A 13,929-nucleotide genomic window follows, 5' to 3' on the forward strand; every position below is an offset into this window, starting at 1 on the left:
CATCACAGACCGTTTGAGCCGGCGGGTCGCAGTCGCACGTGTGTCGCGCCCGTTCAACAAGTAGACGACGCCGCCACCGTTATCCCTTTGGGTGCTCTGGGGGTCACGATGCGAGTTCAACCGCTGGAACCACCGCCGTTTCCGCTACCACCGACATTGTTTTAAAACGTTGATCATTTTTTAATCTGTTTTTTTATAATTCGTATTATCCGAGCCGATTTACTGGTGTACGCGAGTTTTTCTAAAATATAAATTTAATTCTTCCAGTTTGAGCATGGCAGCTACCGAGTGGATTACTGCCATCGACAAAAGGTAAGCAGCAAAACGTGCTATTTGGATATTTTACCTTAATTTTTGTGTTAATTTTAAAATTCCAAATTTTAATTTCTTTACACAAACAACATAAAACTAAATTTCTCTTAAACGTTCAGAAGTTGTATTTGTATTTACTAGAGATCCAAATGATCTGCAAACGTGTCATATTAATACAAGTTTAATTGTGTTGCGATGGATCATGGTTCAACATTCCTTATGATTTATTTTTATATTTATACCGAGAAAAACGTTTGAAAAAAATACACACTCTTGTTTACATAATAAAATACTTGAGATTTTATAGAAATGTAATACAAACTTGAGATTTTGGCGTAAACGAAGAAAAATGATTAATTTCAATTTCCAGCGTGTCAAATTTGAAGTTAAAGAACGTTTTTTATGCGTGGGATAATTGTTGTTCAGTAGTCAAAGTATAAGTAATACTTAATCCAGCGTGAAAAAAACGTAACCCTAAATCTCGATGTTATTCAGAAGTTTGTGAAAAATCAAGTTCGAGAAAAACTACTCGATTGATTTACAATTTGAAAAGGCTCGTATGTTGTTTAAATGGAAACGTAGTTCAAGGCTGAAACTATTTAAGTGTTAATCACAACACGTACTATGCCATTTGCGCTTAAGTAAACGGCAAAAGACAAATACTACACTTAGAAATTCTTCGAGTAGAACAAACGTTAAATAGAACTACTGATTACAGTGAAAACCAATGTATTTTCTGACTTATCGTCAATAGCATAAGTCAAGTTACTTAGCCCGTATCGTATACATCTTAATATCTGTTGTTTTTGTGACACATTCACACTAATTGATTAGTGTAAACTAATAACATAATTTTGTAACATATACAAAATTGAGCGATTTAAGAAAAACCAATTGTTTTTAAATTATCATCATATGCTGTTTAACTTATTCAGGCGTGTTCGTTTTGCAAAAATGAAACAACGCGTATCCAAAAAGAATTTTGGTGTTATTTGTAATTTCTTTTAGGAAACTTTGAAGTTTTTCTACTTGAGTAGAATGGTTATATTGTGTATTTTCAAGGAAGAGTTTTTGTGTATTATTTAGGCGTAAAAGCCTAAGTACACACACAACTTTTTTTATGATACATCTTTTGTTTAAGTATAAACAGTCTCATGTTTTGACGCAGTTAGGTGTTGCTAAAAATTACAAAGAAATTTCGTGTTTACTTTAATGAAATATAACTGCAGTATTGAGTTTTATCTCATTAGTAAAGCTAAAACTGTTACTTAGTTTAATTGAAAAACTTAACCAACTTATTTTATTGTTTGTAATTAACCCACTTATTAAGAAAAATAATATAATAAGACGATAAAATTTGTAAATATTTATAGATAACAACTCATCAATTTAATTATTCAACGTAATATATTAGCCATAAATTGGGAGGCTAAAAATATTTAAGTTTTGATAACTTTAAAAAAATTTCAACGTGTGAAAATTTATAACTTATTTATTTAATTGTTTTGTCTTCAGTAAGAAACAATTAAAACTTTATAAAAAAATTATTAAACCCATATAATAGTTTTGATGATAATGTTTGTTTTCGGTAGAGAAATTATTGAAAATAAAAAGTATTTTTGTTATAACGAAATTGTTACAAGTTCATGAATTTCGTATTTTTTGACCACTTTATGAATAATTTAAAACATGACTTTTCCATTGTGAATTAGTACACTCGTATTTTTGATCTATTTATAATATTTATAAATAGCTATATAAATTATTATAATTATAACATATTATAAATAATCATAGTATAATTTTACATTATTGTAAATTTAGAAATATTACCGTTAAATGTTAGAAATGAGATCTATACAGTGATTTATAAATTGATTTCATTAAATTTGAACAATTAGTATTAAAATGTCAATTATACAAAAAAGTTCGTAAATCTGGAACTTGAAATAAATTGTTTACAAGTTTTTATTTTTTTGTTGTTCTAGGCGTGTAAGTTATGTATATGTGCCAAAACATATAATTTTTTTTAAAGCCTTAAAAAAATAATTAACTTATAATATCTAATTATTATTCTAATTACTGACTTTTGATTATTTAAATTTTAACTCCATTTATTTTCATGTCACATTTTTATTTGAGGCCATTATAACGTTTTGATAAATCTTTAAATCTAAATATATTTTGTTCAAATTTCACGATTGCTCGTTAAATTTGAAAGTGTGTGATAAAATATAATTTAGGGTTGTCAAAAATGTTCATAAGTTTTATTTTAAAGATTCTCATACATTTAATATTCTAAAATAAAAAATGTTGTATATTATTAGTACATTTTATGAGTAAACTATTCTCTTATGAAAATATTTATAACACCATACAGTTTTATTTTGGTACTTTGCAAACTGTTACAACGAAGAAACAATTTTTGAATACATAATGGAAAACAGCCTTTTTTTGTGAACCACGTATCTTCATTATAATCAATTTATGGTTAAGTCACAACAGTGGTCTCACGTGTTTTAAGAAATCATATAACTTTTGTCATAATGACTATTTTACAGTTTATTTTTAAATCGTATCTACGCTTATGCTTTTCTAAAAAGAATTATTTGATGTAAAAGAGGATTTATTTCTAAATTAAAAATAATTTAAAGGATCAATTAGTTAATCAAATAATTCTCTTATAACACTTGCAAACATACACATTTCACTTAATATACAATTTTAGTATTATTTTTAGCTAAATAATAAATTATTTTTTATAAGATACTATACAAATCTTATTAAACATAAATAAATGTCAATGGTGTTTTTTATTTTCATTTGATTATTATTAGAATTTTTTTAAAAATATTTTAATTTCTCATATATTATGAATTGAATAACCTTTGTTTGATCTATTAGTGTGATATCTTAAAGCTTAAAAATTATATAAGTATGAATACATTTATGAAATAAATTGAAAAATATTGTTGTCATTTCAATGTTTGGTAATTACCAAATGTTTAAACATTAATAATACTCATTATAGTTTCTAAACATGTTTATATTAATATAAAAACTGAAAACAAATAGAGTATACAAAGTAAAAAAATTGACACACGTGAAATAATAAAATAAAAATATTCTTACATTTTCATAGGAGGCGAAAAAATGGAATTTAAAAACGATTGAAGATAAATTATTTCATTTAAAAGACAAATTGGCTCTTGTACGAATAAAAGTAATTTTTTACTTTATAATTTTATCGATATCCTTTGTGTGACGAAGTTTTTGTCGGTACACTAACTTAGTCATTTGTCAAATGGATTCCATAAAAGTACCTACAACTAAAAAAAGAGACAAAATACAGCTCCACAAATTGATTTCAGGCCTCTACGATTTATTGCACACTCACTGATTGATTTCTTTTTGCTTTTTAAGTATCTTTCATTTTTTATATTGTTCACATGAAGCTGACATAATATGACGTACTGTATTGATTAGTTAAAAAATATAGTCTAGGCTAGATTAATTAACTATTGTCAAGCAAACTTTTTTGTATTATATAATATTTTTTCTCGTAAAATTTCTTATTGTACTTTTATTTATCGTTTAATTGGTAAATAGAAATTTTATTATAGTCGTCTAACGTACCAATAAAAGTCGAATCTCTTGTAGTTTAAGGATTCCATTATGTTAGACTGAAAAATTCCTGTAATTTTTTCTATTTTTAGTTTTATTTATTGATTATTAAAATGTAATATAGTATTAAAATATACAGTGTTCAAAAATTAAAGAATCAGGTAAATTGTTCGTCACAATTGACCTGTTTCCTTACTTACTGAACACTCTATATATATCATATACATTAAGCTACTTTTATTAGATAGTATAACTATGAAATTATTTAATTTTATGAGTGTAAAACATTCGTTATATAACACCATCGGAATAGGCTGAAGTGGATATTAAGATGTGATAAAAAAAATGCCAAAGGATGTAAAAAGAGAAATTACATTGAGGATTGATGCTGGCGTATTAAATATGGGGTACTTTCAAATGTGTGCGGGTTATAAGGAATTTTCGCTTAAAATATTTGGAATTTAATAGAGTGTTATCACTAAATAAGGAATGTTATTAAGGTCGATTCTTTGAATGTTGTCGACAAGGTACCGCACTAGAGATCATAAAGGCTTTTTCCAAGTTAAACTTTGTTGTCTATACAAAGTTACCACGTGCCAATGATTTTGTTGTATAATGGAATATTTTTTTGTTGAACTCCTTTGGGTATACAATACAATGTATCGATTAAAATACAAAAGATTATGACTTATCGCTTATGCATTGTTCGAATACACTGTTAGCTACTTTTCAGTTGATATTTGGTAAATATATAATTTCAGTTACAATGTTTTTATTCAAGTTTTTATCGAGTGGAATGGGCCATCGATAACTGTTTTTTAAACGTTAATATTGATTGGTTCGATATTACTTTTTACTGTTATGTGTAGAACCGAAGGGAGAAAAAGTTTATATCAATCTCAAATACGTGTTATTGAGTTATTTTTAAAATAGGCTATTGTCAAAAATACTCGTGTTCAACACTTTCCACAAATTTTGATGGTTTTTTTTTCGCGTCTTATATGTTATATGTTCTATTGAAGAGACACGCCTACTTCCTAACAATAAAAAATGTCTAAATAATACGGTTGAATAATATGCTTTATGGTGTTTGATTGAAGTTTCTGAATATTCGGTGTTGCATGTTCACTGCCGATAGTTTGCTACCAAAAGTGCGTTAGCAACAAGTCATTATTTCTACAATACCGCCAACCTAATCATTATTATCATGCAATATTATTATTACTGATGTGCATTGAAATATTTTTATCAATCACGGAATTTTTAATAATGTTTATTATTGTTATAGTAATAATTAAAATTTTAATACTATCTGTTATTTATCCTTTACAACATGACTAGTAAAATATAATTATGTTTCATGTATAATTCTGCGAGGGCTTGTACATGCCCCGAGCAGAACAGTTCTTTTTGCTATCTCTGCATACATCATTATTGGGAATCATACATAGAAAAAAACTCTTTTTAGTCGACAAATGTCTTTTTAACGACGTTTTATTGTTAGCTTTACTTTTCTTTTTTCTTCAGTTTCCTTAGGCCGACTGTCAGTATAGGTGATAGGTATTTGTGATCTTACAATTTTACACTACGCGTAGAATAAGAGATAAAACAAAGCAAAATAAAATTCAAGTGTGTATATTTTGTTTGGTGGCTAGATTTTTAATATTTTCTTAAGAAATATAATCTTATACGAGTATTTATTTTGAACAGCCTTTTGATTACAAAAAAATTCTGTACAACGAATACGAGTTTCCCATCGGGTTATGTAGTGTAGTAGCGGTAAGTACGTGTTAAACTAACTGTAATACCAACTCTTATACGTTCGCATCACTGTTATAGAACTTGGCAAAGTTTCCAATGAGCTAGACAATCGCACGTAAAACTACAAAGGCTCTAGACATTTTAGCTATCACTGTGCAATGTTGACCGTAGTAAAACTTTAACTTCCCCGCGCGTTATTGCTGCAGCAAACAACTAAGTATAATAAAGTCTAATAATGAGGTATCTTTTGTCACCGAGGAATATTTTACACCCACCGTCGGTCAAGTCCGAACGAGGCGCGGGCGAGTAGACCGTCGGCTCGAAAACTTTTTACGCGTCATCATAACAATGGCGTTGTTACTTTATTGTCGCTGCGCTGCAATATCGCGACATTGATGTACGGCCAAACCAATACAGCCATAAATTAACATCAGCCCGAGTTTCCAGTTAAATTTCTAGCGAGCACTACTAATCGTTGTGGGAACCAATGCGTCGTAGAAGTGCCGCTGTGTTACTCGTGTAATAAGGTTCAGCTCTTTTTGGCGCTTTAATTGGTCCGCTGACGACAACGGCAAAACACGGTCGATTTAAATGAACGGCCAAGGACAAAACACTCAGGAAATTTGATTACTGAAATGCCACGACGGGCAGCCTCATCGCTTGACCGTCGCGCGTCACATGATTTCGTCGAAAACTTTTTATGTGTAAAACGGTAGTAACATATTCGTACATTTCTTGACTATTGATCATACCCAGCGGTGGAATGGTTAAGCACGTGACAAGCATTGTTATCATTGACTAGAGCGGAACTCGGTTAAATTTTTTCTTTACAATAATTATAATAAACATGTCGATACCTTTCACGAACTACTTTATAAACGGTTTTGAGTTATTTCAGTAAAATTAACCCTCAAGCCGACTCGGGTCAAAAACTCGTGTATTTTTTCATGAATCTTTGATCCTAACTCAACACAACCTTATTTTTTTGACGATCGCAGGTCAATTATTTAAACATTATACAAATTGTGCAAAGTGCACTCTCCAATTCCAATGCCTATAGTTTATTCAAAAAGCCTAAAGATAAGCTGATTGATTTTAATTATAAAAATGTGTTTGATGTTTTTGAAATATATTCATTACTTATTATAAAACCATTCTAACGAAGAGAATTTTATCTTGTATATTAACTACATGTAAGTGACATTTTATAACAGTTTTTTATCGTTATTCCTAAATTCAATAAAAAATACACGATTTTTAAGATTTTATGTTTTTAAAATTATTTAATAATTTTTATGTTTTAGTTTTTTTGTTTTTAGCTCTTTGATATTTGTTAAATGTACAAATACTCGTGTAATGAGGTATTGTGAAAACAAGTAAAAAAAAAAAAAGAAAATTATAACATTATAAATGCTAATAATTAGCATTTATAATGTTATAAATTATTTATGAGTCATGATGATATAAAATAACACTGATCTACAAATTGAAACTTTTTTAATCACCAGAGATGAAAATATTCTTTTCTAGATCAATGTTGATATCTTAATAAATGATTTCAATTTGAAACTTTCAAGTCGAACTCAAAATAGTTATGACAAAAAGTTTAATTTTTTTCATTATAAATTTTCATACATAAATCGACTAAAAAGGATTAAGTATGATATTTTGGGCGAAATTTCGCATGAATTATTGTTAACATATTAAAAATCAATAATATTTGAAAATAAAATTGTTTTTTTAAATTAATTATTTTATGTCTAATCATTTGTTTTTTACTATTAGTAATTATCTCAAAAACTAGAGGTCAAAGAAAAAAATCTAATTGAAGATTTCTAATCGGTGTAAAAAATTGTATTTTAGAAGTATATTGTAATCTTTGACGAAAATTTCATGTAGACAAGTGTTATCAATTTTCAATTATATTCGTAGAAATGAAATCACTGCATGGTAATTAAATTATGCTGTCAATTATAAAAGTCAATAAATATTAAATATATAGAATAAAACAGCGCATTAAAATTGTAATTGTTCAATTATTGAGAAGTTTGTCATAAATTTAAATATATTATGAACATTGTTTAAAATGTTTTAAAACATTGTACTATTAAACACTGTTTATTAAGTAGAAAAACTGATATTTAAAAATTTTATATTAAATAAAAGTAGCAATTGTATAAGTGAAATATATTTTTAATGTTATCGTAACTATTGGAAAATATTATTTTAGTAAATTGATAGATACATTTAAATTGTCACCTTTTTCGATTATTTAATGAAAAAATACATTGGCGCAAATGTTTAATTAAATATTTACTGTACTCGTAAATTTCCATTTAATTATTGTTTAACTTTCAGTAATATTGCATTTTGTTATTTAGTTATTTTGTATTTAAATGATTGGTCGTTGATAATTATGTAGTTGTTTCAGTTAAAGAGAAACCAAAACATAATTTTTTTTCTATATTGAGTGAAATTGAGTTATCCCTACCTATTGAGGTAAGGATAACAATAGCTCTTTAAAAATTTACATTTATCACCATTCATCCTTTAAATCCTCATCCATCTACAAATACATTTCATTACTGCTCATAAAGACGTTGAAAAGTTTAAACCCTCTTAATTTGTCAAAGAAGATGTTTAAACAAAATTACTTCAATGATAACGGTAAATCCTTTTTGCTTCTATTTAAATTTATGGAGGATGAAAATAATGATCTAGTTGTCACAAAAAGTATCGCAAAAAAAAAGACTTGCTTACAATTTTACACATTATATTACACTGATTAGTTTTGTTTATGGCCTTGATTTAAGTTTGGGAGGATTCACCATAACTGGATTGGTATAGAGACATTTAAGAAATCTTATTTAAATGACGAATTTACAACGTCATTGTCGTGAAAAAATAAGATAAAAATGCTAAATATTAAACATTAATATCATTTATACATTCGATTCTACAGTCACTTTGAGATACTACCAATGAAAAGGTTACTAACTCGAAATTGTGGCGCTATAACAAAAAATTAAATGGATATTGGACTCTTTGGTATTACAAATTATTTTTTACTTGCAATTTAATTTTGGAGCTTATAATTATAATTATCAAGCCTTAATGTTCATAATATGTTTTTATGTATTCTTAAATGAAAATTAAAATCAATTTTCAGTACTTTTGCCGATCTACATTGGTGCTGGCACTAGTTTTGCGGAATTTCAGTGTCGGCCTGGTTAATTTTTGGGCCCCAGTGTACAATATCTAGTGAGACTCACAAAAGTATTTACAAAATTATCTTGAAGAGTTTCTGGATAACAGGTGGCCGACAATGCAGAACCTAATGCCAAAATGTTTTTGCAGGTTCAGTTTAATTTATTTTTTAGTTAAAATAACTTTTTTATTTTCATCTATGTTTGTGAGGCTCTTTTAAGCACAGAGTTCCAGGAAAGTTCATTGGTGGATATCATTCTGTCGGATCTGATTAAAACATTCCTTAAATTTTGTTATAAAAATTTTGATGTACGAACTTTTTATGTAACAAACTTTATTCTCGGTCCCATGAAATTCATTATATCACGACTGTATTTATTACAATACTAAATTATAGTAATATTAATATACGTATAAATATTCTATGCGCGGTAAAAAAAATTATTTTTTAACATATCAGCTTATTTTTTGACAAATAAATTAAATAATTTAGTGATTTTTACACCTTCTATTTTATGTTTTGCAGCAATAAAAACCTATTAAATAATTACATATACCGTTGGTTAATTCGTAATTTTCTGTGACTACTAAATAATGTTAACGCTATCGAATTTAGTGTTTTATAATCAAGTGACTTAAATTTAAATAGATTCCTTCAATTTTAATGACTCCGAGATTATTAACTAGAAACCTTAATGATCATTTGTAAGTTATCAAATATTGTTGATAATATTTTCCAGTTTCAATTCATTTTAAAGAAGTGATATTTTTTATAGAATTGTAGCCAATATTTGTGATACTTTACTTTTAATACATGAGTGTAGTAATTAAAAACATTTATGTCAGCATGACAGTAATATTAAATTTTAAAGAGTACATGCAGGAATATTTTTTCTAGTTAAGATACGGCGATGAATTATTAAAATAAATGACATGAATTCGATGTGTATTACATTCTTTTCCATACAAAACGGCTTTTGTTCATACTAAATAATCAGTCTTAACACAGTTTTCTTGGAATAGATTATATTTTATAATTTATAATTTGATTTTTCATAATTGTCCTATATGACTGATACGAAAAGAATGTTTAGTTTTATTTATAACTAAAAAATATATTTATTTTGATGTTTTCAAAAATTATTGTGAATATTATAATCACACAGACAATGTTTCAAGTTTATTGATTATATAAAATATATTATATAGTTAAAAACAGTTTATTAAGATTTTCTTTCACCGTGGCAAATAATATAAATTAAGGTGAAGTGGATTAATTGAAAACAAGTTTGTTGTTTTAATCTAAATAAACAATAATTGTTTATTTGGTTAAAAATTTTAATCATATTTAAATATGATATAAGTTTTAATATATTATGCAAATTAATAAATTTTCAAAATATATTGGTTAAAAATGTTCAAGCTTATTGTTTATGTAATAAGCAATGAAATCGAAATTGAGATTAAATGTGAGCTAAAATACATAAAAATGACGCAAAACACGATTTATTCATTTATTGACTAAAATGATTAATTTACATATATTTAATTAAATATTTCAAACATCATACTACTTATTCACATTTACCCTGTATTATTGGGATAATTATAAACACTTGAAGAAAATATAAAATGAGTTTTAAAGAATTTATAAATAAAACAATACATACATTTTTATATATTTTACACTTCAAAAAAATGATGCAAAATACCTTAACTCATGTCATCTAAATAAAAATTTTCTTGGCATTTTTACTTTGAATTTTTGGACAATTTAATGTTATTAAAAGGTTTTATTTAACATTCAAGTTTTTTAAGAAATAAATAATGTTATGAGCTCAAGAATAGCATTAAAAATAATTTCTTTGCTTATGTTTGAGTGCGTTCTCAAGAAATTTAACATCATTTGATAACGATGTAATTTGTTCAAGTAAAAAGGTGTCATATTATGAAGAAGTAATAAAGCTCTCATACGACTAAACTTTTGTTTCGTCATTTTTCATAATAATGATATGATATAAAACGTCGACGTCTTATATATAAAAAACGTAAGAAATATAAAATGTTTTAAAAATAAAATAAAAATATTAGTAGTTTTTGGTTTTATAATTTCTGGCGAAATTTCAGCTACTAAACTGAATTGTGGTTATGGAAAAGTTTTGGTTTTACCTATTTGTTTTGATGTTTATTATTTATATGTTAACCTTTTAAGAAAATTACCTAAGAAACTTGAGTCATTAGAGGTCAGCTTGGCTCAAATCCAAATGAAACTTCACTGTCCACTACCATGATTTTAAATCAGGAAGGATTTGGATCCCTTAGACTCCTTCCGTAAAGACACCAAAGAAAAATAAAAAAAAAAAATTAAATTGATTAGCATGAAAAGGTCATAAAAAGCTTCTCGATTAGGTGTTATCAAACCCAGTAGATAAAAATCTTTGTGGGCGTTTTTGTCCCAACCAGAACTGAATACTCCCAGAGAAATGTAATGAGGGTTTTATTTATTACGCCTTTTTACATACATTGAATAACCCTATTACCATCGGTTTAATTATGGTAGTCATGGAAATGAAGATGAACTACAGAAATGTTAGACAAAATAATGATAATATTATTAAAAAATGGTGCTATGTGTTCTTGAGTGCATCACGTCATGCTCCGCGTCACATGTACTAGAAATGTCGATTGGAATTTAAACTATTCAATGATGTCGTTTCCTCTGATCTCTCCTTAAACCCTTGAGATTCTGCAAAAATTAAACATGACATGCAATGAACTGTGTTGTTTGCAATAAATCCATTACTGCACATCTAAGTTGATTGCTATATAGGGAAATTATTTATCTCGGTTTAAATTTTCACTAATTACTTTGGTTTTTGAAACTGGAAAAGTTTCGAGGATCCCGCTAGTTTAGTTTTAGGATTTAATTTAATTTAATTAGCCGTTTACATTTATTTATCCATAGTACAAATAATAATAGTTTTGTATTTAAACTAAACGAACATTATTGAGTTAATTGAATGTATTATCTTAAATAAGTTATGTAAAATCAATATGCCGGGTGTTCAATATTTTTTCAATTAACATTTTAATATATTAATAATGTATTACTTGATTGCATTTGCTTTGGTAGTTCAGTTTTTTATATATTTTAACCAATTGAATTATATTATTATTATAATTATAATTATAATTGTAATACATTATTGATATATTTCATTTATATTATAAGCGCATATAATTTTATGAAAATAGATAAACCTAATGAAATATAAATTATTAAAAATGTTTTGTTTATTACATTACATTATTTTTAAGTTTTAAATTATTTTAAAATAAAAATAAATATGTTTAAACAATTAATTTTTCAAAGGTTTTGATTTTGAAATTTGTTTTTAGAATATTATTTTAATAATTTGTCTATTTGTACTGTAGATAATATTTTTTGTTTTGTTTATCGTTCTGGTATATAAAAATAAATTGAATTTTATATTACCTTATTCAAATTAGTTTTATTATTCTTATAATATAGACTTTACTATGAATTAATGATTTTCAAAAGTTTGTTCATTAGACTAACTTGTATTCAAGTTACTTAACTGGCACGTATAATATAAACAATTTATTTCAACTGAAATCTATAAAAATTAAGTAAAAATTAGTTAGACTATGAATGTTCAAAGCAAAGAAAATTCTTGGACATTTGACATCTTAAAAAAACTCCTACTGATATCTTGTTCGAAATCAAAGCAAAAAATGTAATTTTATTTTTTGACACAATTATTCCATAATATAAGTGTTTCACTATATTTTATATAAAATTTACTAAATAAAAATTTATGAAAACGTTCAATTTAAATTATAGTTATAATAATTGTTATCCGATTAATATGACCAATTAATATTTTATATTAACATGATCCTGTTAATAATTTTATTCAATAATGTTAGGAAGCTTATTTATTTTATACTAACATATTTAATATAATGATTAAACTAGACAATTTTTTTGCTTTAATAATCTTATAAGTTGTTTTATCCTCATGAGCTATATACGTTTATTATAGAATTACCTTTGCCGCCAACAATGAGCTAAGAATATTAAAAACAGCTTACCTTGTTGTAGATTTTCTTGTGTGTTTAAGTCGCATTGGTTGCAATAATGTTACTGCTTTAACAGGCAGGATAATACCTATTACACTTCTGTGTGTGTTAAAAAAAACTCGTTTTATGTCCTCACTATTTTCTTAACTGCCCAGCTCCCATCTTTATATAAAGTTTAATGTTGAGTTAGAACAACTAATCTAATTAGTATCATTAACTGAATTGTATTCGTATGAGGACGAAATCGCATTAGAATATTTCATTTTTCGTTTCAATATACTTGTAAATTTTGTAAGTCTTTTTTAGAAACTTTTTTAGGAATGAATGTGTTTGAACTTAAAATGAAAATTAAATGAAGTAAAATAAAATGTTTTAATATACAGGGTGGCTCACCACTCACTGACAACTTCAATAACTTTTGATCAAGTTAATATTTTTAGTTGATTTTTTTTTTAAATAATAGTTATACGTTAGGTCTATAGCTATATCTCAATAATTAATTTTTTTACATTTTATTAAAAATATTAATTATTTTTAAATTTTAAATAAAATGTAAAAAAAAAATCTAAGATAGCTATTTTGTAGAGTAGAATTTAAGAAAAATTTTAGTAAAAAAATATCTTATTAATATTCAGTAGTAAATATTCTGTAGCGTTTTGAAGTTTGTGAAAATTTGAATTTTCATGTACTATTTTACGGTATTAAACATTGAAATACGTATTGAGAAAAGGACAGAAGAAAACGCTATCTTTTCAATATACTTTTGAATGAGAGTGATAAGTAATAATTGCCTTATCTAATTTCTTATCATGGTATTTATGCCAAGTTTGTAATGTATACACACTATCATCATATGTATACACAGTAATCTTGAAAAGATAGCGTTTTCTTCTGTCCTTTTCTCAATACGTATTTCAATGT

General features: G+C 26.2%; 1 protein-coding gene across 1 annotated transcript in view; it reads left to right on the forward strand.

The window, feature by feature from the left end:
* LOC126895583 (rap guanine nucleotide exchange factor 4) overlaps positions 1–13,929 on the forward strand; it is a 93,670-nt gene continuing 79,741 nt past the window's right edge. The window contains exon 1 of the mRNA XM_050667607.1: positions 1–312. Within this exon, the coding sequence (XP_050523564.1) occupies positions 275–312 (38 nt within the window). The 5' untranslated portion in view covers positions 1–274. The remainder of the gene's footprint in view (positions 313–13,929) is intronic.

Source organism: Daktulosphaira vitifoliae, unplaced genomic scaffold (genome assembly GCF_025091365.1).
Source record: "Daktulosphaira vitifoliae isolate Bord-2020 unplaced genomic scaffold, ASM2509136v1 Scaffold_1, whole genome shotgun sequence".
In the NCBI taxonomy this organism is placed as follows: Eukaryota; Metazoa; Arthropoda; class Insecta; order Hemiptera; family Phylloxeridae; genus Daktulosphaira; species Daktulosphaira vitifoliae.